Below are 22,211 nucleotides of genomic sequence, written 5' to 3'. Positions count from 1 at the left end.
CTTAAGTATTATTATCTATTGCATAGATATTATGCAACTTAATGAAAAGACTACATCTATGATCTATGTTTCAATCCGTTTGTGTATTTATTTCTTTCATAATCTGAAATATTATATCGTATACAGATTTTTGGTCTGAAAAGGTATTATAGCTGCCAGATATGCACCTGATATCTAGGATTTTTTCTTTGTGTGTGTGGGAGGGACACATATTCACGTAGGTGTATGAGTGCATGATGCATACATGTGGGAGCCAGAAGACAGCATTAGGTGTCATTCCTGTCACCATTCACCTTGTTTTGTGAAGCGGGGTCTCTTATTGCTCATGAGCAATATTTTTCAACATTGCTAATGCTGTGACCCTTTAATATGGTTCCTCATGTTGTGGGGACCCTCTAGCATAAAATTACTTTAGTTGTTATTTTGTAACTGTATTTTTGCTACTGGTATGAATCATAATGTAAAAAATCTGATATGTAGGATATTTGACACATGACCTCAAAGGAGTCACAACCCATGGCTTGAGAACCCACCGGTCTAGAACATTTTAAGTTGACTGGACGGCTGTCCAGCAAGTCTCAGGGATTTGACTGTCTCTATGACTCAAACATTTGGGTGCAGAAACCACCATCCTTGGATTTTAAAATGTGGGTTCTGAGGGTCAAATTCAGGCCGTTGCACTTATGTAATAAGCAGTATAAGCCACTGAATTATCTCCCCACCATCAATTCTCTTCTTGAGTCCGTTGCTAAGGACTAAATATTTCTATTTCTCTCAAACTCAAGGTGAGTCCTTCCCTCCAATGTGGTGACATTTGAAAGGATCCTTTGAAAAGTAGTTAGATCCCAGAAATGGAGCCCTCATCATGGAATTAGTGCCCTTGTAAGAACAAACCGAGAGAGCTCGCTTCCTCTCTCTCTAACCTTCAGCTCCAGAATTGTGACAAATAATCCCATTATTTAAATTACCCAGTTGCAGAAATTTGTTGGAGGTACTCATATTCACTAAGAAAACTATGATTTTGATGAAAATGGCATGCTAGTTTTCTTAAAATTAAAAACAAACCAGATGCATTAAAACAAGCATTACTGTGGCCTCATTCCACCAAGAGGTGACCACATGACACCTTTGCAATGACTGAACTGTAAGTAGAGATTAGCTCGACTCCTGAGTGGGACTCAGTTTTTTTGCCCACAGTCATTTCTCTTTCTACAATCCTTCCACTGCCTAGAATGCATAAGAGAGCTGGAGATATCAGAGCCATCTTGTCCCATGAGGAGAAGGCAGGATGAACCAACCAGTGACCCAACATCAATAACTGTTTAGTTCAAGAATTCTGCTTACATCAGAAAACGTAGGTCTGGGATCTCTTTATGCTAGTGTTATAGCCCCTCTGTGGCTCATAGCCAAACCTACTTCAGTATTGCTACAGAAAAATGAATTTATGAAAATTAAGCCCAGTCACCTGTGATTTCCCCTCACTCAGAGCTGAGACAAGAAAGATTGTGAGTTGGGAGATCAGTTCGAGCTGTGTAATGAAACCATGACATAAAAAAAAAAAAAAAAAAAAACTAGAAAAATTACAAATTAGGCCACGAGGCTCTGTGTTCGTACTGACGCCTCAATCTACCCACTGATTCACATATAGGATCAAGTTCTGGACATGAGTGAGGCAGCTACATACTTATTTCCCAAATTCTAATCCAGGACACCTCTGAGAGCTAATTCAGTGCTGTCAATAATTACACTAAGAAATCAGCCCAAACTAGAACGGCTTGGAATGAACCAGGGCACATACTCTCCCCACGGGAGTGTGATGTTCTCTGTGGCCTCAAAATAATAAAGTCCTTCGCAGTTCATCTGACTGAAAGATACACAGCTTTTATTTTAATATGTGTAATTAAGATCCCCATTGCAATGGTTAGACTTTAATTTGAAGGAAGCAGAGAAATAATATTTAGGTGCTAGCATATGGTGAATGAAAAGAACATCCTATTTGTGGCCTCCTTCTGCCTACTACTGTTAATTAACCACCTATCACATCCTTTTGTGCTTGCTTCATTCATGCTATTTTGCTTAGTGTTGTTTGCTTAAACAGCTAACTTCTCTACTACAGATGTGGCTACAGTGTCCTGCCTCTTGTTTCTCTGTAATGCCACACCTTTTCCATTCACATCTCAATTAAAAGAAAACTAAACAAATCTCAGTTGAAAACAGGCTAGGTTTGTTTCCCTTCACATAATTCTGTTCCCATCTTCCCTCTTTTCTCTCTGATGGTTCTAAAAGACATGGGTGGTGGGTCTATTTCATATAGTATGTTTCCTTTCAAGTGACATGTGTAGAGACATTTCCAAAAGAGAAGGTCCCCAATGTTGGATCATGCTAGAGGATGAAAGAAGAAAAATAATTAAGCTGTGTGATTTCTCGTACAACTCAAGATACATTTGGAGATCAAAACTATTTATTTTTCACATGGTGTGAGAGGAAACCAGATATGATTGAGGTTTTGTTTGTCTGTTTATGTTGTCATTGTTGTTTTTTTCCTACTTTTTTCAGAATGTCATACATTAGTACAGTATTTACCTCATTTCAACCTCCTTTGCCTCTAATTTTTCCCATCTTCATGCACCCCCCAACTTACTCTCACATTTATGGCCTCCAATCTTTACTCCTGTTATACAAATGTAAACATACATAGAAGCACATATATACATATACGTGCATATAAATACAGCCTGTTGGATCCATTCACTGTTGCTTGTATGTATATGCATTTAACACTTAACATTTGAGATTATGAAATCTATCGGAGGACTTATCCCTACTTGTTTTTGGTTGGGGTTTTTTTTTGTTATTGTTGTTGTTGTTGTTGTTTGTTATTCAAGACAGGGTTTCTCAGTAGCTTTGGTGCCTCTCTTAGAACTAGCTCTTGTACACCAGACTGGCCTTGAACTCACAGAGATCTTCCTGCCTCTGCCTCCTGAGTGCTGGGATTAAAGGCGTGTGTCACAGACCAGCTCCTGTTTTGCCTTTAAAGTCAACTCTTGAGGCTTAAGTTAATTGCCCATGATTAGATTAGACATATTTTGCAAGTGATCACCCAGTAGCCCAGGTAGCAAAAGATACTGGGTGGTGACCCAGGAACCAGCACTATAACTAAGAATGTGGGATGGACCCCACATAAGTCTCATGCACTGATGATAAGGAACTGACTATTCCCCAAGCCTTCTTTGTTAAGGCTATTGCTGATATGCATGGTAGTTCATATCTGTAATCCCAACTTTCTGGAAGCTGAGGCAGGAGTACTGCAGTCCCTGGAAAACATGGGTCACAGTAAACTCTAGGCCATGTTGAACTAGAAACAAGGCTTTGTCTTAAAAAAAAAAAAAACAGAATAAAACATGAGTAATATGAATATATATATAGTCTGCTACTATCATTCCTATGGAGAATGTTAAATAACTATACTACACACTGTCCCTAAGTCAGAAAGGAAAAATTAGAAATTTAGTATGATTTCCAAATTAACTAAGCCCAGGTTCTCATTCACACTGCTCTGAGAAGCGGTCTCACTTTTGTTCTTCAATGAAAAAACATCAGTAGAACCACATGTTAATTTTTACAGTATAGGTCAGCTTTATGGGTAAAGTAAGAACGTTTTCTGGAAGTTACAAACTGTAGGAGCAAGACCAACATAATTCACTACTGGATGGCAAAGCAGTCAAAATCTACTCAAGTGTAACATTAACTGCTCTGGGAAACACACAGGGTCGCAGTCAGGAAATCCTTGGGACCGAACAGACGTGAGTTATTGCAAGAACTACAGTCGCTATACTCAGCGATCCTCCATCAACTTAGTCAACAAGATTTAAGCCTTTGCGTAGGAACTGCAGTTTGCAGTGTGAAATATTAACTTATAGTATATATAGTCTCTAACTTTGGAGGACATGTAGTGTGGAAGGATAGGAAGGTATTCAAAATGTCCTATGTGGTGAGTGCTGCTTACAATTACTTAACCAAGTTAAAGCAGAACTGGTGACATTAATTCTTTCTCAAGAAAGACAGAATAACCCAATGAGAATGTATACCTCCCATTGGTAAGTAGCTAACTGTCAGGTTCCTGTGCTGTCTAGGTTCTGTTCTTTCTATTAGATCAGCATCCCACTTCAATTAACTAATATATATGTTGTAAAATTGAAATAGACAAAAGAAGTGTTTGTGTGTTTGTTTGAGACACGGTTTCTCTGTGTAACAGCTCTAGCTGTCCTGGAACTAGCTCTTGTAGACCAGATTGGCCTCAAACTCACAGAGATCCACCTGCCTCTGCCTCATGAGTGCTGGGATGAAAGGCGTGCGCCTTGGCCAGATGATGTGGCTGAAAACTACTCTAAGATGAAAAGAAATGATTCAAATTTCAAGGAAACCATAGATTAATAAGATAAAAATCTACATTCGTGACCTAGATTACATTTTTTGTTTGTTTGTTTGTTTGTTTGTTTGAGACAAGTTTTCTCTGTGTAACAGTCCTTGCTATCCTGGAACTAGTCAACAAGAGCTAGATTACATTCTTAAAAATGAAATCATTTAGCAAGCTTCTGTGGTTTGACCTTTTAACTTTCTTTATTCAGGCATCATTGACTTCAGAACTCTTGGATGCATTTGATATTCATGATGAAGACCCACCTGTTTCTCTCCCTCAGGCCTTCCCTCTATCCTGCCATCTGTTTTTCTCTCCCCTCCCCACTAGATACCATGCTTCCGAAGAGACCACTCTGAATATGCCTCAGATTTTAGATGTTTCCATATAGAAGGAAGCTGATAAAGGGATTTAAAGTGAAATGGGAGGGTTGGAAAGCTGATTAAGAGGATGAAGTGCCTTGAATATAGCCACGAGGACCAGAGATCAGATCCCTAGCACAGGGGTGCATGTCTGTAATCCCAGTACAATGCAGGTGGAGACAGAAGGATCCTTGGGGCTCGCTCACTGGATAGCCAGTCTTGCCAATCAGTGATTTCCAGGTGAGTAAGAGACCTTATCTCAAAATAAGGGAAAGACCAAGGAAGACATCTGCAGTTAAGCTTTAACCTCCATATGTGCACAGATACATAGTCACATATGAGAACATGAACACATATATCTACTCACATTCACATACACACAAATGAATTCATAAAGGGAGGGATGTTTGTTTGTATGTATGTATGGATGGATGGATGGATGGATGGATGGATGGATGGATGGACGGATGGATATTCTGTAGGTAATCGTTTCATTTCTCTGTTCTAAATACATTATGTTTTAGTACACTACTTTATAGTCCAAGGCAGAGATTTTCCACTGAGATGAAAGGAAGTGTATCTCCTCCAAGAAAAATGCCATGATAAGTCTTTACCTTCTACTCCTTGGATAAGCAGTGTTTCCTTACTACAGAAAGAAAAGCACAGTGATACAAAGTTTTAAAGCTATATCCTTGATCAACCTCAACACAAGAGGCTCATGATTGACAATTTTACAGACCCTTACACACAAGCCAGAAATTATGCAAAGCTGAGTTGGGGAGCATGAATCATCGCAATCAAAAACATGATTACAAAGATAACTGCCGGACAGACAATTAATTATTGCCACAAACAGGCCACAGGACATCGCCACCAACTAGCTCAACAAGGTCTTGGCGATGTCTTCATCTGGGGACTGCAGATTTCAACCACGTGAGATACATCCTTATCGCATAGGATCTCTCCCTTGAAGCCCGAGACAGGATCGTCGAGGCATGAAAACAATTAATTCTAACAAAAGGAGAAGCACAGATAAACGTCTTCTCAAAGCCCCAAATGAGGAAACTATTTTGGCTGCAGTTCTGTGAAACGTTTATTGTGTATCTATTGACGGGGAAGCTTGGGCATCTATAACAAACAAAAGGACAAATAATTAGAGGCAGGAAGGGAAGAGCAGGTTTCTATCTCCTCCAACCTGTGAGTGTAAAATGGTCTCTGGCAGCTCTCAGTGGGGCTTCTCTTGTCCTCTCCCCCAGAGCCCCCACTCTCTGAGCTTCTCAAGAACAGTTAACTCTTCTTCAAAATCCCAGCCTTGTCTCCAATTTCCAGGATGTCTGCTCCCACAGACCTAGAGGTGAAAGTCTAAATGTTGTTAAAGGTTGTACCTTAATCAAGCCGCTCTCTTTTGTTTCCCTAATCATTTTTTCCTAGTGTCTTTACAAAGAATTCTGCTTTTGAGAAGAATTGTAAAACTATAGAGCAATAGATAGTTCATTGTGGGAGGAAACAAGAGCCGTGTTGGTTACAAACGTGAGCACTGAGCTAAAGTTCCTTCCTTTGGACTTTCCTTGACTCTAAGGGACATCACTTTATTCACTTAAACTTTCTGTTTCCCAGAGAGACCATCTGTCACTCAGTAATAGTAAACGTCAGAGTTATTACAAAGCACTAATGAGATACTTTATATTAAATGGTGAGGGAGATATGAAGCAGTCCACAATGAAAGGTGTCATTACATATAAAGCCAAGGACATAGAGGTGTCATGAAAATCCTATGGGTTTTCAGTTCAGGCCTAGGTACTGTTGCTAGAATCTGCGTATTTAAGTCAACTACCTAATCTAAATCTTAGCCCTTCATCAATGGCTAATACTTAATTTTTTCTCCTCTTTCCCAACATTGCATATACAATCACTACAGGTTAAGGCAGCATTAAACAAGAAATTGTGTTCACGTCATTTTAACTGATCTCTGGGTGAAAGGAAACTATCGTCAGTTTATAAACTACCTAATCCATATTTGAGAGATAACTATTTAAAGTTTATAAAATAAACAATTATTACAATAAAAAGTAGAGATTTCCCAAACATATTAATCACTATTAATCAGTGAAATGTCAGTGACATGTGTGCTAAGTATATCAAACTGCTCATTCAAATGCAAATTACCCAAATTACATCTGAAGTATAATTTTTCCAGATGCAAATGTCAAGGCTCTCAAGTTGTCCAAACCATTCACTTAAGTTCTTATTTCCCAAAGGCTGACAAACCACAGGCTCAGCTCCAAACTTTCCCTTTTCACTGTTTCCTTCTAGGTTGGGGCAAAGAAAAGATGGCAGGAAAGATGATAGGAAGAAGGGACATAATCTGCTGACACTAGAGCTGGGCTCCTAGAAGGACTGTGACTATCAGATTCAGAACAGAGAAAGGATAACACGATCATGTCAGCAATGGGACTGTAGTGCCATCCTTGAATATTTATTAAAAATGCCACTCTACACAGGAATTACGGAAAACACTGTACCAACAATGTCCTAACCACAATATGAAAATGATGTAGATTTGCAAAATATTCTAAGAGATATTTCTCTGCAGTTCAGCCATGTATACAAGCTCAGTTCAAATTAAGTATAAAAAAGGTTGATGGAAATAAATTTATAGGGAAGGTAGACTTCCCTCTGTGTGAGATTAAAAAAATATTCCCTCTTCATTTGACTCACACCTAAATACAACAAATTAAGGAAATTTAGATGTCTTATAGGCATTTTCAAAATTTATAAGACTCAAAGAGAATAAAATATAAAAAGAAAACAGATCAAAGTTCAAGGCAGAACAGGTTAAATCGCAAAAAAAATAAATAAATTAAAGAAACTTAATGTATATGTATGTAATGCTATTTATACTTATAATGAAATTTTCCATGAAATGTCTGTTTCAGTTGGTTCTTTCACAGGATATGGAACAGGCTTCATTTTTCTCTACTTAAAAACAAAGTGTTATTTAATTTCGTTAAAACTATTTTCTACTCCCTTTTGAAAGGCACAGTGAGTTTAAATTTAATCAAAGTGAAAAGCTTAGACACCTCAAAATTTCTTGCTATAAAAATGTTAGAAGATAAAAATGAATAAAAAGGCATCCCAGGTTTATAGATCAGATTATTTAATATTATTTAAATGTCTAAATTTACCTTAAATAATCTATATGTCCAATATCATTTCGATTAAATCTTGATGTCCTTTTTGTAAAATAAAAATATCCATATTTAAAGTAAAAATAACCCCTCCTCCCAAAGTGGAAAACTCATTAAAGCAATTACTCTCATAATTTCTGACCTTAGAGTATATATACAGATACAGTACTCTGGTGGAATAATCCTGGCACAAATATAGACACATTTTTCAATTCATGACACTAGGAAAACTTTATAGCCACGTGCACAGAAATGGAAAAGTCCTTTTAAAACATATTTTTTAAAAAGTTGCTCACAATAGGTTAAACACTTAGATGTGAGTGTTGACATTAAATCTTCTTGAAGAAAACTGGAAGAAAAGCTCCACGACATCAAATTTGGCAATGATTACTTCAATATGACACCAAGAGGGCTGGGAACAAAAGGGTTGAACTTCACCAACTAAAAATTCTGCACAACAAACAACCAAGAGAGTAAAGGGCACCTGAAAGTGAAAGGACATATCTGAAAGTAGTATCTAATAGGGAGCGAATATACGCAAGCACTAACTCAGAGCTTCACACACTGAAGCAAGCAAGCAAATGAAAGAATTGTCAAAGGAATTAAATACGCTCGTATCCCAGAAGGCTATGCAGAGAACATCATAATAGACACATGAAATGTCAATCAGTTTTGGAATATTGAAAACCAAGCTTTAATTCAGGCTATACTTGTGCATATCCTAAGTGGTGGGATGACCAATATTAAAAGAATTTCCTTTTAATTCAGAAAATGTCCAGTATTAACTGGAAATACGCATTTGAACCATTATGTATTGTTGGTAGCAATACCAAAAAGTGACGATACAAGGAAGACAGTATGGGGTTCCGCAAAGGAAATAAAATAGAGTTATGTGGTCTAATAACTTTGTCTCTGGCGTATATCCAGAGAAATGATTTTTGAAGGTCTACTTGTAACTTTGTGTTCACTGCAGCATTAATCCCATAACCAAAGAGTAGACAGAACTTAAAATACTTTTCAATAGAATGAGCAAAAAGATACATAAAATGGGATTTTATTAATTGTTTAAGACAAATATTGTATGCTATCACATGGATGGGATAAAAACATTTTGCTAAGTGAAATACGCCATGGGGAGGAGAAAAGGGAAAAGATTCTAATGGGTGTGCAACTGTAGTGCTTGCAATAGGAAAAAGGTATGGAGATCTGTTGACCAAAGTGGAGATACGATTAACAGTAGAGTGCATGCAAGACTATTAAGATGGAAACTTTACTTTATGTACTTTTAACTAAAAAGGGAGAAGAGAAGAGAAGAGAAGAGAAGAGAAGAGAAGAGAAGAGAAGAGAAGAGAAGAGAAGAGAAGAGAGATTCATTGTTTGCTCACAGTAAGGGCAAGGACAGAAGGATACAAAATTCAAGGACTATCCACCACTTCAAGAACAGTTCTGTCAAAACAAACAACATTCCCACAGAATAGAAATGACACAGCAACCAGCTGCATCTTCAGGCAGGCCTGGCTTCGGGTCCTGAAGACTGCCAGTTGGCCTAGAGTTCTCTCAAGTTAGTCCAGTTCATTAAAATTCTTCTGTGCAAAGTGAGGACCAGAGTCTGGTTAGCTAATAATACAATGAGCTGCACTGGGGTATCCCACAGTGACAACAAATGATGCTCCCTTCTAAAACATAGAGCAGTCCATTACAAAAGCAACTAGACCAAACCGCGCCTTAGCCCAGGCTCCTGCATTCACCCCACTGTTGCTTTCATCTAGGGAATACCTCAAAACTACTCTAAACTTGAGGTATTGGCAATTGGAGAGAAGTCACCCCAAAAGTTGCTAGAACAAAGCGACAGATATCACACGAAGAACTATCAAAGAGAAAAGGAAAGGAACACGTCCCCAAACCAAAGAGCCCCAGTGCACGTAAAGAATTAATTCTAAAGTGTAGCCTGAATGTGACACTCAAGAAAATGAATGCTTAAAATGTGAGTTCCTAACTATGGAAAACACTGACCAATTATGCCAGAAATGGCGAGATAAGCTAATAACTTTCCGTAAGAAGTGAAAAAAGTCATACACTAAAACAGGCAGAAATAAATCAAGGATGGGAGGATATTAATAGAAGTCATTCAGCATCAGAAATGAGAGACACCATGATGAAATCACAAAACAGCTTAAAATTTGAACACACTGAGTTTGAATGGTTTTAACTTACAACATAGAAATTGTGTAAAAAACTGGAAAGCACGGTTGAGAGGTAAAATGGATATGGCATAAAAGTTAAACATTTTAAAATTGGAGAATTATAACTCTTTGGATTATAAATTCATTACAAATTTCTAACTGGTAAAGACAGTTTAAGAACAGGAAATATAAAGTGAAAATATTTCTATGTTTCCATAGAGATTACCTCAAAGGAAATATTAAATTGACAACAAATTCCTACATTCAACAACAGATGCCAAAAACTAATGGAATAATCATTTCATGGATGTTATGGGAAATGCCAGTCCAGTGAGATGTTTACAAGTAAATGAACAACAGTCAAAGGGAGGAATGGAAGAAAGAGTGCATGAATTTATGAGGCAGGAAATTTTCTGTTACTCAGAGATCCTCATACAAAACGCGAGCAGTCACTTCATACAGACCCTCACAAAAAGAACAATGAAATATGTAGTTTGGAGAAACAGTAAACACGACAAGTCTAAATCTGACCCACACAGAAACTTCGTAGAAATTATTTTCCAAATATGATAAAATGCAATCACTATCTACAAATAATTTATTCTAAAATACATTCATTCAGATTGGTGAAATGTGTTTTAATAGCCAAGAAAATATTCTATAGCTCATGAGCTGTTTACAAAATAGAAACACAAAAATATTTATGTAATCATGGCTATATGCAAACTGAAAACTATAAGCAAACACTAAAGGAAAAGAAATGCAGCCTAAGTTTAGAAGAATAAAAGAAAAATGGAAAATTTTCAGTAATGCATGAGAGTTTAAAAAGATAAAAACCAAAGAAGTTTAAACAGGCAAAATGCAATGATTAAAAAAACAAATCCAGATGTATCAAAAATCTTGCCTGATATATCTACACCTTTATTTATATATCTATATAGATATATAAATCTATATGGATATGGATACAGATGATATATATAGACAATATAGATAAAAATATAGATGTAAATAGATATAGATAAATATGAATATGAATACAGATGATATGGATGGATGTAGATATAGATATAGTTATAAATAGAGATATACATTAGTTTGCCTGGATTTTGAGAACAGACCTTAACCCTTTAGCTCTCTCCACGCTACCAAGCAATTAGCACACCTCCACTACTCTTCTCTGCTCCTGCTTCTTAGTGAATGAAGAGAACTCAAAGGTAACAAGAGAATGCACCTCCAGCTTAAATTTAAACAGAAGCCAGAAAATGGCAGTATGAACAGGATCGCACTTGGCCTCAGCTTCTCTAGGACTTCAGTTTAGACACCACCCACCATCCCTCCACATGTCTCTTGATGGACCTCACTGATGTGTCCCACTGCACTGGTCACAGGAAACAGGAAGCTGCTTTTCAAATAACTTCAAGTCTACGTATGTGGCAAACACATCCCAGGAAAGCTGGGGTCTACACCTGCCTCTGTAACCGCCACAAGGCCTCTGCGCCAGTCTGGCACTGCAGCCACCAGACAGAGGAGCTGGAGGACAGAGTGTGATGTGGCCCATACACTCTGATACTGGTCCCTAGAGTCCTATAGAGACTGTTAAAAACCAGTATGCACCCTACCAGTCTGGGACAGAGATAGGGCCTTTACAGAGAATAGAACCAGTTCACCTATGCCAGGGATGATCTGCTTAGCATTCCAGGACACTTGCCCCTGGTGCCCTAGCAAAGAAAGCACCATGACTCTATCGGTGACAAAAACAATCTTGTATAGCAAGACATGCAGGGAATGATTACTGGCTTTACAAAGGTGTTAGCACTATTTTTAAGTTAGGACTGCAATCAAAACTGCAAGTTTCCTTAAAGCCTCTCCATCCTTCAGACCCCAGACCCATGCATTTAGCTTCACTTCTAAATAAGAAGTGTAGAAAAAATACAATTCTGAAAATTGAACAAACCCCTTTTGCCCATACATTCTATACACAAACCACTGGCCAATGAAAATCAACTCTAGTTCAATGGCCCAAGTCCTACAGTAACATTGCACCCTCTGCCATTGCGCCCTGAGCCTTTGCAGGCTTATGTGATGTATTCATCTTTAATACCATCCTCGGGTTATCTTCACATTTTTGCTTTTATCCCAGTCAACATTTGTGTTGCAGCAGCAGTTTAACTAGCTAGAATTATTCATCATAGGACCCCTCTTTATTCTTGTTTTTTTTTCTATTCTGAATGAATTTGTAAGGGCTTGGGGCTATAGCTTAGGGGTAGAGCATATCATATGCAAGTCCCTAGGTTCAATCTCTGGTGCTGAAAAATTAAGAAAAAATTTAAAGGGGTTTCCTGATGACTTCACATGAAGAGTTGTTAGTGTATCTAACATGATGCATGAAATGCAAATGCTTGTCACTTAGGCTGAAAATGTGTCATCATTAAATATTATTTTGATCATCTACTTGAAAATGTGTGCATGTGTATGCCGTCTATAAATGGATATCCAGATCTGAGTAGGCTCAGAAGTAGACCGTCACCTTTGATCTTTTTAAGTTATGTTGTGTTTTTTTTTTTTTTTCCTTTGGTTTTTCAAGACAGGGTTTCTCTGTGGCTTTGGAGCCTGTCCTGGAACTAGCTCTTGTAGACCAGGCTGGTCTCGAACTCACAGAGATTCACCTGCCTCTGCCTCCCAAGTGCTGGGATTAAAGGCGTGCGCCACCACCACCCGGCATGTTGTGTTCTAACTAGCACAGTAATCACAGATATATTTGTGAGGGACTTTGTGACATAGTAATAAAGACAAACAACATGCGATGATCCCATCAGAGTAACTGGACTATCTGTAACCATGGTTTTTACCATAGGTTGTTGGGAACGTTCATATGATTGCAGCTTTAATACAACATGGTGACAGATGTATTACTAATAACAATAATAATATATGAGATACTCATTTATTAGTTATTTGATGTCTACTACAACTATTCAGTGTTGAACCTGCAGCTGAGAAACACAGGTGAACTTCCTAGATATTCTGTACAATGGCCAAGATTACAGACTGGGTAGAACTCGTTAGCTGTGGTTTTCAAAAGGACATTTTTTTTTAATGAGACACAAATAGGCCATTCCCATTTGAAAAATATAAACTATACTTAATAACTACATTTTTCGGTGCATGAATTAAAAATTTTGAGACAGAATAATCAGGATAGTCTTAACTTAAAAACATGTCTTAAATGCTTAAAAATATGTCAGTACTCAAACTAGAGCCACTGGTAATACACAATTGTCACTTATAGATTTGAGGAGATCGTATACAAGGGAGGAAGCAACACCAACCCTTTAAAGATCCAGAAATCAAGATAAGGTGGAAAAGTCATTTGTACACACACACAGGCACACATACACGTGCCCGCACACACTATATTGACATGTACATACTACACTGATGTCATTGCTCCTAATCCAGAGCTCACTCTGCAAATCCGTTGTCTTTAAATTAGATAATATCTACAAAATATATGACTAAACTAAAGAATATGACATATTGGGTACTACAAGAACTGATTAAGCACAAACAAAAGCAGAGTCTATGAAAATTCTTTCTCTACAATAAGATAAAGAGGACCCTCTATAAACCACTTCTGTTCCTGATGGAGCATTAACATGGGAAAGAAAAAGTGTCTTAGTCTTTGAACTGAACAAACAGGTAATTCCAAACTGCACTCTTTGGAAGTGTAAACGAGATGTAAGAATATATAACACAGAAAGTAACTGGTTTATTTTCATCGCTGGGGAATGATTTTTAACACCCAAAATGTAATAGTACTGAAAATCAATGTGAAAATACAAAGTGACATCAGTTCCTTGATCGGATCACTTCACTAACACCACACACACACACACACACACACACACACGTGAGCTACTTACTGAGCTGTAGAGATAGCCTTCTCCATTCATGGCCACATAGAGACTGGCCTTCACACCTTGGATGGCCACCACCCGCAGTCCCACAGGAATTAGATTGAAGAGGGCTAGAAGAAGAAAAAAAAATAAAACACAGGAAAAGATTAATGACGTAGTGAATAAATCATCTTGCTTTTTATAATATTCTTGCAATTTTCAGCGTCAAAATCCATTTATTGGAAACAGCATGGACAGAGTGATGGAAAGGGAGAGGAAGTGAAAGGGAGAGAGGAGATAGAGCGGGGGAAGGGAAGGAAGGAGAATGAAAACAAGTTGGGGACTACACTGCCTTGGCTTGCCTCTTCAACACCATTAATTCCTCATTCATAGACGCTCCAGTGAGGTGTGTGATTCAACTAAAACAGAAATGCTAGGTTAAAGGACTGCATGAGTCTACATGGATTGGAATGTCTGGAATCCCTGCTCCCCAAAATAAACACACGAAGTAGTACAGGACAGTTTTCTAACAAAAAAATAACTTGGCAACAAGAACTTCTCGATAATAAAACATAATCTTTAAAACACAACCAAACTGGCTTCAGTCTTCTTGCTGTGACCCTGAAAAGGGCTTGGGCACAAACAATGAGCACAATCGTGGACTAATGGGGAACAACAATGGGGAGAGCTTGCCTCTTGAGATTTTGAATCTTTGCATGGAAATGAAGATACACTGATAAATGACGTGGTGGTTTGAATGAGAGAGGCCCCCATAGGCCCATCTATATGTATACTTGGTCCCTAGTAAGTGGACTGACTGCTTGGGGGAAGGATTAGGAGGTGTAGTCTTACTGGAAGAAAAGTGGTGTGTCTCTAGGGATGGACTTTGAGGTTCCAAATGCCTATGCCAGGCCCTGTCTCACTCACTCTGCCTCCTGCTGGTGGACCAGATGTGAGTTCTCAGCTACTGCTCCATGCCATGTCTACATGCTTGCTGCCTTGCTCCTTGCCATGGTTGCTAGGGACTCGCCATTTGAAACTGTGAACGAGGTCCCAATTAGATTCTTTCTTTTATAAGTTGCCTTAACCACGGTGTCTCTTCACAGCAATAGAACAGTAGCTACGACAAGTGAACAGGCAATATATAGATAGCTTGAGCAGCAACAGATATGTCATATGAAAAAACAGGCTATATAAAACATTAAAAATTAAGTTGGCAAGCTGATTTAAACAACTTAAAATCAAACAGGAACATTGTCATCTTTATGTATTCCAATTACCTGTGACTCGAAATACTAAGTTACTGTGTCCTCTCAGAGAAAGGCAAATGCATGGGCCAGAAAAGACAAAGGTGGTTTGGTTTCCTATGCTCCTTCTAGCAATGTCTTGTTATGAAGTGTATGTCACGGCCTTGGGTCCAGTTGCTTTTGAGGTTACAGAATGAGCATAAGCAGAAAATATGACCCTGAAAATATTTGCATCACACACAAGAGGGAAGCAATCACCCACCTCGTTAGACTCTGCAGATGGCATTGCCGGGAGGCATAAAGTATCTCCTACTACTTTTGTAAAAGAATTCCTTGGAGTTCTTTAATAAACTGAGTAGCAGAGATCGTGCACCCTCTCTACAGATCAAACGCTTCATTTCTGATACTGTCAAAGTTTAATAGAGTACCCCCACAAATTAACCCTCTTCCTTCGACCTGGGTTTTTTCAACTCAAGACAGTAAGCTATCTGCACACACAGCACCAACACAGGCATGTACAGTGTTTAGATTAGTCAAGTGTTCAGTTGAGAATTGGAAAGGATCAAGCCTTAGACTACAGGTTTCCGGTGGCAGGACTGTTTTTCTAGTTGATGACACTGGCTAAGTCTCTCCGTCCTTAAATCTGTTTTCTGATTTGCACAGAAGTATAGACTACGTTAGAATCGTTGTTTAAGGATTAATCGTTCCTTCAATTTAGAGCTGAGCTAATTTTAGTTCCTCCTATAGGCTCAACATGGATCATGCACCTTTTAAATTGCTTAAGAAATATAAGACAGTCTGTTTTAGGAAACAAAATAAAGACATACAGAGTAACCTAATACAGTGCACAATTTATTTCTATAATCATATAAATATATACTTCTCTGAACATAGCTTGTATGTTTGGGAAGTTCAGGGGAAAACATGAAATCTCTTCGTGGCCTGATGTGTTTAGGAAATATTTCACACAGAGCACAAGATTAAAGCTGACACTTCGGAAAGCAGAGGAAGGCTGAGGTCATTCTTAGGAGAAATGAGAAAGCACAACCTGGAAATAGACAAGTATCCTCCTAATCATAGAGATGTGGATTTTACCAAACAGACAAGAGAAGCCTGACACACGAAGGCTAGAGCAGCAACGCAGATAAAGAGACAGACAGTGTGAAGGTGGATGTTTCTAGACCAGCCACTCAGAGTCACAAGGCTTTGAATGCCGTGTCCCCTCCATGTGGGCATAACAATACACAGTGCACACAATACAGAGGTTTTTACAAAAAAAAAAAAAATGTGCTGTGCTCCTGAAAGTGTTTCACAAATAGTTATTTAACATTAACAGTGAATATCCCCTATTGTACACGGATGACTAATGTACATGGGTCCACACATGCCACACTACACACGTGGAGGTCAGAGGGCACCCCAGGTGTCAGTGCTCATCTTCTACCTTATTTTGCGGCAGAGTCTCTGGGTTGTTCAGATATGTAACCAGGCTATCTAGTCTGCAAGCTTACACGCTCCATCTCCGCCCTCATCTCAGCACAGGAGCACAGGGTTTGCTTACATATGATCATACCGAGCTTTCTATGGTTCCAAGGATTTGAACTCAGGACCTCACATTTGTACTCTAAGCACTATACTCACTGAGTCATCTCCCTAGTCCAATACCTAATAATTCTCATAAGTCATGATTCACCATATGTAAAACATCAACGTATTTCCTTAGTAATTTTCTTAGTTTGTACTCAGCACATTGCTTAATGCTTCAAAAGATAATATTTCATATCTATGCATTTTCAAAATGCTTATAAACTCAACAGTTATATTTCATCCTAAACCATAAATGGCATGAGAAATTTCTGGCAGAATGAGGACTGCATCAATTTTTAAGACAAACTAATTCAGAGAGGTAACTGAGCTAATAGTGGCGCAAAGCACAGGATTTCTAGCTCACTGATGTAGTTACCTGTATAAAACTGTATTTTTTCTTTGTGCCATTTAAACTTCAATTTCCAAGGATAACTGTTTTTATCTTCTCACAAACTAATGTGTATCTTAGCTGCTTTTCCTACATTTGCTATGGCTAGAGGTAGCTCTTAGAGACTATTTGACACAGGCAGACAGACCTTAATATGCTTAAAGAACCATTCCTAAAAAAGCTGAATTTTGGTTAAAGTTAATTGCTTTGCTAACCATTATTGAGCTACAGTTCATCTCTGTCCAACAAACATCCATGCATCCTCCGCAAAGTTTTTAGTTTTTCTTTAAAATTTTCATACATAATGCAATCATCTCCATTCCACCTTCCTCCATGTACTTCTGATACCTACCCACCTCACCCCTCTCCCAACTTCATGTCCTCATCTCTCTACAAATAATTTAGTTCAGCCAATAAAAACTGAGCTTTCCTGGCGCTTTCATAACTTTCATTTCTTGTTTTTTTTATTATTTATTTTAAAAAGAAAACAATCTTTTCATTTTGCATACCAATCCCAGTTCCCACTCCGTCCCCTCCTTCCTTTCCTTCCCCCTAACCTCCTCCCACTCCATTCCCCCAACCACTTTTCAGAGATGGTTAGTTAGGCACATTGCTTTGGGGAAGGCCCAAGGCCCTGCTGGCTTTATTTAGGCTGAGCAAGGTATCCATCCGAAGAGAACAGGTTCCAAACAAAAACAGTATAAGCAGTAGGGATAAATCCTGATTCCACTGTCAGAGGCCCTGCAGTTTGCCGCGGCCATACAACTGTCACCCACATTCAGAGGGACTAGTTTGGACCTATGGTGTTTCCTTCCCTATTCAGTTAGAGTTGGTGAGCTCCCATTAGCTCAGGTAGACTGTTTCAGTGGGTGTCCCCATTGCGGTCATGACCTCTTTGCTCATATTCTCTCTCTTCTTCAATTGGACTTTGGGAGTTCAGTCCAGTGCTCCGATACAGGTCTTTCACTTCTGTTAGGGTTACCCCCATAGTATTTTATGTTCTTTGTGACTATTGTGAAGGTGATGTTTCTCTGATTTCTTTCTCAGCTTCTTTATCATTTGTATATATTGAATCACTGACTCTTGGTTTGATAGTGCTAATGTCATTGTACATATGAATGTATTTATATATAGTCCTCTGAGATTACCACATTTTTCCCAATGTTTCTTACCAGTTATTTGTCTCTTGAGTATATGACATTTGATAAATGAAAAATGCATTTATATGTTAAAAGCTTAAAAAAAACCTTCCTAAAGAAAAAAGAAAACAGAAATATTTCCTTCACAAATTCTTCTCGACATTTCATCTTTCACTGTTTTGATGGGCGCGGTGAGGCACCCGGATCATCTCAGACTTGAAAACAAATGCTACTCCCAAGTGAGTGATGGCAGATGGGTGGAAGAAGCAGAGTCCCAGAGAGTTCTGGGAGTGTGGCAGCGGTCCAGAGCTCAATTACTAATCCTTGCTTTCAGGAAAAGAAAGGTCCTCACTGTTTAAATCTATGCAATGCAAACCCTTCCCTAATCCTGACACAGAACGCTAATGAAGGCAGAATTCGTGTGCAAAGTACAACTTAAATGCAAGGTACTTGTGCATTGTAAATAAAAGTATCTACTGGTAAGTATCAAATAAGATAATGGCTTTTATGAGAAAGAATGAAGGGAAAAGAACCTGAGAATAATGACCCCTAAGGAAGAGGCTTCTCTGTCAAAGGTTAGAAGCATGGCTAATGCAAGTAAATTGGAACAAGGAAAAGCCATTCAATGGCTTCCCCTCCTAGAGGGGCTTAAGGAAAGAACAAATAACCACCTTGAGGGACTAGCACACACTGGAAAAACGCCCTCTATAAACCACAAGGGGATAAGGGTTTTCGGGTGGAATGCTTCTGGAGACTTAGCTTTTGCTGCAAAGATTCAGTAAACAACTTTAAATAAGACTTTTCAGTGTGAAGAACTAAAGAAATCTCCTCATCTGGACTTGGAGATGGAGCTCAGTCGGTAAGAACTGCTTAAGCAGTACTCAGACACCCAGTACCTGCATCCAACAATCGGAAACCACCTAAGGCCAGCTCTAAGGATTCCACGGCTTTTCCTACCACCTTGGGCACCTGAACACATGTATACACACACACAAGAACACATGCATACATACGCACACACATACACACGCATGCTCGTGCACACACACACAATTAACAATATAAATGTTTAAAAAGACAATTTCCTTAGGAAAAGTCTTCATCTTGGCCCCTAAAATCTCAGAATGTGGGGAAAGCCTTACTTCTGTCTCATGCAGCGTTCATACTGGCTCACAGAAGCCCTTCACACTGGGTAATAATTACTACTAGATGTGATGTTCATCCTTAAGCCTCTTAGTAATGAGGCTATTCTAATCCACCCCATTCTTCAGCATCTACTCATGCTATTTTCTTGCTAAAAACTTCTAGTGTCTCCTCTGTCCCCATTTCTTACAACCTGACACCATCTTATATTTACAGGTGTAAAATTGCCTGTCACCCACGCTGTGCACCAAAATAATCAAAATATAGCTTTTATCCATTTCCTAACTTCCTCTTGGCTTTAAGCTAGAATAGATTTTGTCCTTTTTTTTCTTCTATCTCTTCCTGGAAAGACTGTTTTCCCACTTGTAGATGTAGATTATTATTTTCATTTGATTGATAAAGGTGTGTGTGTGTGTGTGTCTTTGTGTCTATGTGAATGTACAATGTGTGTGTGTAAAGGCTTACAGATGCCCTAATGAGGGTGTCAGATCACCTGGAACTAGAGATACAAATGGAGATGAACTGTCCAGACTTGGGTGCTGGGGACTGAACTCTGGTCCTTTGGCAGAATAGAAAGCACCCTTAACCTCCGATCCATCTCTCCAGCCCTTCTTTTCGTTCTTCAAGCTCTAATATTCTTAACTCCACCCAAGCCCCGCAGAAGCCCATCAGAGATAGGTCCCTTTTCTCCATGATGCACGTTGTAAATGAGCCCGAGAATAATTTGTTTACCTGTCTACCTCCATTCCTGAGTGCAAATCTCTTGAGGGCACTTCTGCCACATCTCATCTGGTAACATGGTTACAGTCTGTGTTCTTCGTATGTGATGACATACAGGTCTACAGAACTTTGTCAGTACCTACAAACTATGCTTGATGTAGAGCTCTCTATTACTTTCCTAAAGATCTATGGTGCACTTTCACTATGTCAAACGCCCTACAAGTGCAGGGATGAGCAGCAAGCCCAGCAGATCGAATCCCCGGTGAACACACGCCCCTCTGGGAGTGCTTCCCAGGCTTCCTTCCCCTTGAAGGCACTGGAAAATTTTATTGCTGTTCTTCTGGCCTAACATGGAACCATGGTCTAAGAAGCTGTTATTCAACATTTGCCGAATAAATAAAAGCATCAGCATTCTCTAGCTTGCTTATTCATATCCTTTCTAGGTCATATTTCCATAATTGACTATGCAAGAAAAATGGAAGTTAATATTTACCGCACATAAAACACATTCGAATATGGAATCTAGCAGAAAAAAGGAACCCCATACAGTTCGTGAGCTGCGGAACGCAGAGGGCAGGGGCTTCCGTGAGAGAACATGTATGTGTGCTGTGTGGCAGGAGATCTCGGTGCTTGCAGAGTGATGACAGGCTGGAAGGAATGGAAAGGAAGGGGGCAGTGTGCAGATACAGTTTGTTGTAATCAAAGTATTATAGCTTGTTGTGATTACTTTTAATGTCAACTTGCCACAAATAAAATCACTGAAGTAGGGAGCCTCCCAGATGCCTCAGCCATGGGTTGCGCCTTCTGTAGCAGCTCTGATAAAACGGTATGGCAGAGGGAAGATTATTCGACCTTTGTTTGCTCCAGCTTTCTCTGTGCCTCCAGGTTGCTGCTACTGATTCCTTCCCTATATCAGAACCATTTTATTTCCAAGCTTTCATTGTACACTAAAGACCAGCAGTTCTCCAGGAATCTTCTGGGATTCTCGCACAGGCTTGGAGTTACTGAGACACCCAGCCTTGTGAATAGATCAACTATGGGATGTTACTCCCCAGGCAGAGCTATCAGGGGACAATACTGACTGTTGAGGCCCCCGGCATCAAGGAACACATAACTACAGAGTTGAAGTACTCAGCTATGATTCTGCTGTGGTTGTTACATTAAAGATTAATTAGTTTAATACACACACACTCACTCACACACACACACTCACTCACTCGCACACACACACACATATCCTTTGAGTTTTGTTCCTCTAGAGTACCTCACTAACATACACATCTATCAAAATGATATCAGAATAGAAAAATTGTGGGTTTTTTTTAATGCTATGCTATTTTCAGTTTAAATTCCAGCTGTGTATTATATACCTCAAGTGACAAGAAGATAACAATAAATCCAAATTGTATAAATAAAATATATGAGATTCAGCCAATGAAGTCACAAACAAGAAAGAGGGTAGATGAAGAGAGAAAGTTCGAAGGAAATCTCCCCTGAAAGGTACAAATATCGGTGTATTCAGAGAAAACACTTTAAATTTCATTTTGTGCATGCATGCATCTGTGTGGAAGTGTATGTTCTGGCTTACGTATGACGTTCGAAGGCAATTTACAGGAGTTGGTTCTCCCCTCCCGGCATGTGGGTCCGGTCCCAGGAATTGAGTTCAGTTGTCAAGCTCCGTAGCAGCAGCATTTTTACGCACTGAGCAATCCCTTGGCCCCATAAATGAATTCCAAGGACAATGTCCTTGTGCTTGTTATAGTGAACTGGTATAAAAAAGTGTGGTTGCATTTCAAACTCCTGGTTGAATTTTTTTGGGTGGGCAGTGAGAAAAAGAGAAAAACCTATGACTCATTAGAGCCTTAATGGAAGACACTGAAAGAGAATGAAGATATTGAAAATTAATTTTTCTCGATGTTTTGAAGCTGTTTTCAACAG

General features: G+C 38.9%; 1 protein-coding gene across 3 annotated transcripts in view; it reads right to left on the bottom strand.

Annotated features, from left to right (window-relative positions):
- Positions 1-22,211, bottom strand: part of Fgf12 (fibroblast growth factor 12) — a 539,239-nt gene that overhangs the window by 174,147 nt on the left and 342,881 nt on the right. For all 3 annotated transcript variants that reach the window (XM_057765082.1, XM_057765081.1, XM_057765080.1), the window contains one exon: positions 14,077-14,180. In XM_057765082.1, the coding sequence (XP_057621065.1) occupies positions 14,077-14,180 (104 nt within the window). The remainder of the gene's footprint in view (positions 1-14,076; positions 14,181-22,211) is intronic.

This window comes from Chionomys nivalis, chromosome 3 (assembly GCF_950005125.1).
Source record: "Chionomys nivalis chromosome 3, mChiNiv1.1, whole genome shotgun sequence".
Lineage (NCBI taxonomy): Eukaryota > Metazoa > Chordata > Mammalia > Rodentia > Cricetidae > Chionomys > Chionomys nivalis.
Note: the sequence above shows the minus strand (reverse complement) of the source record. Positions and strands in the feature narration are given on the sequence as shown.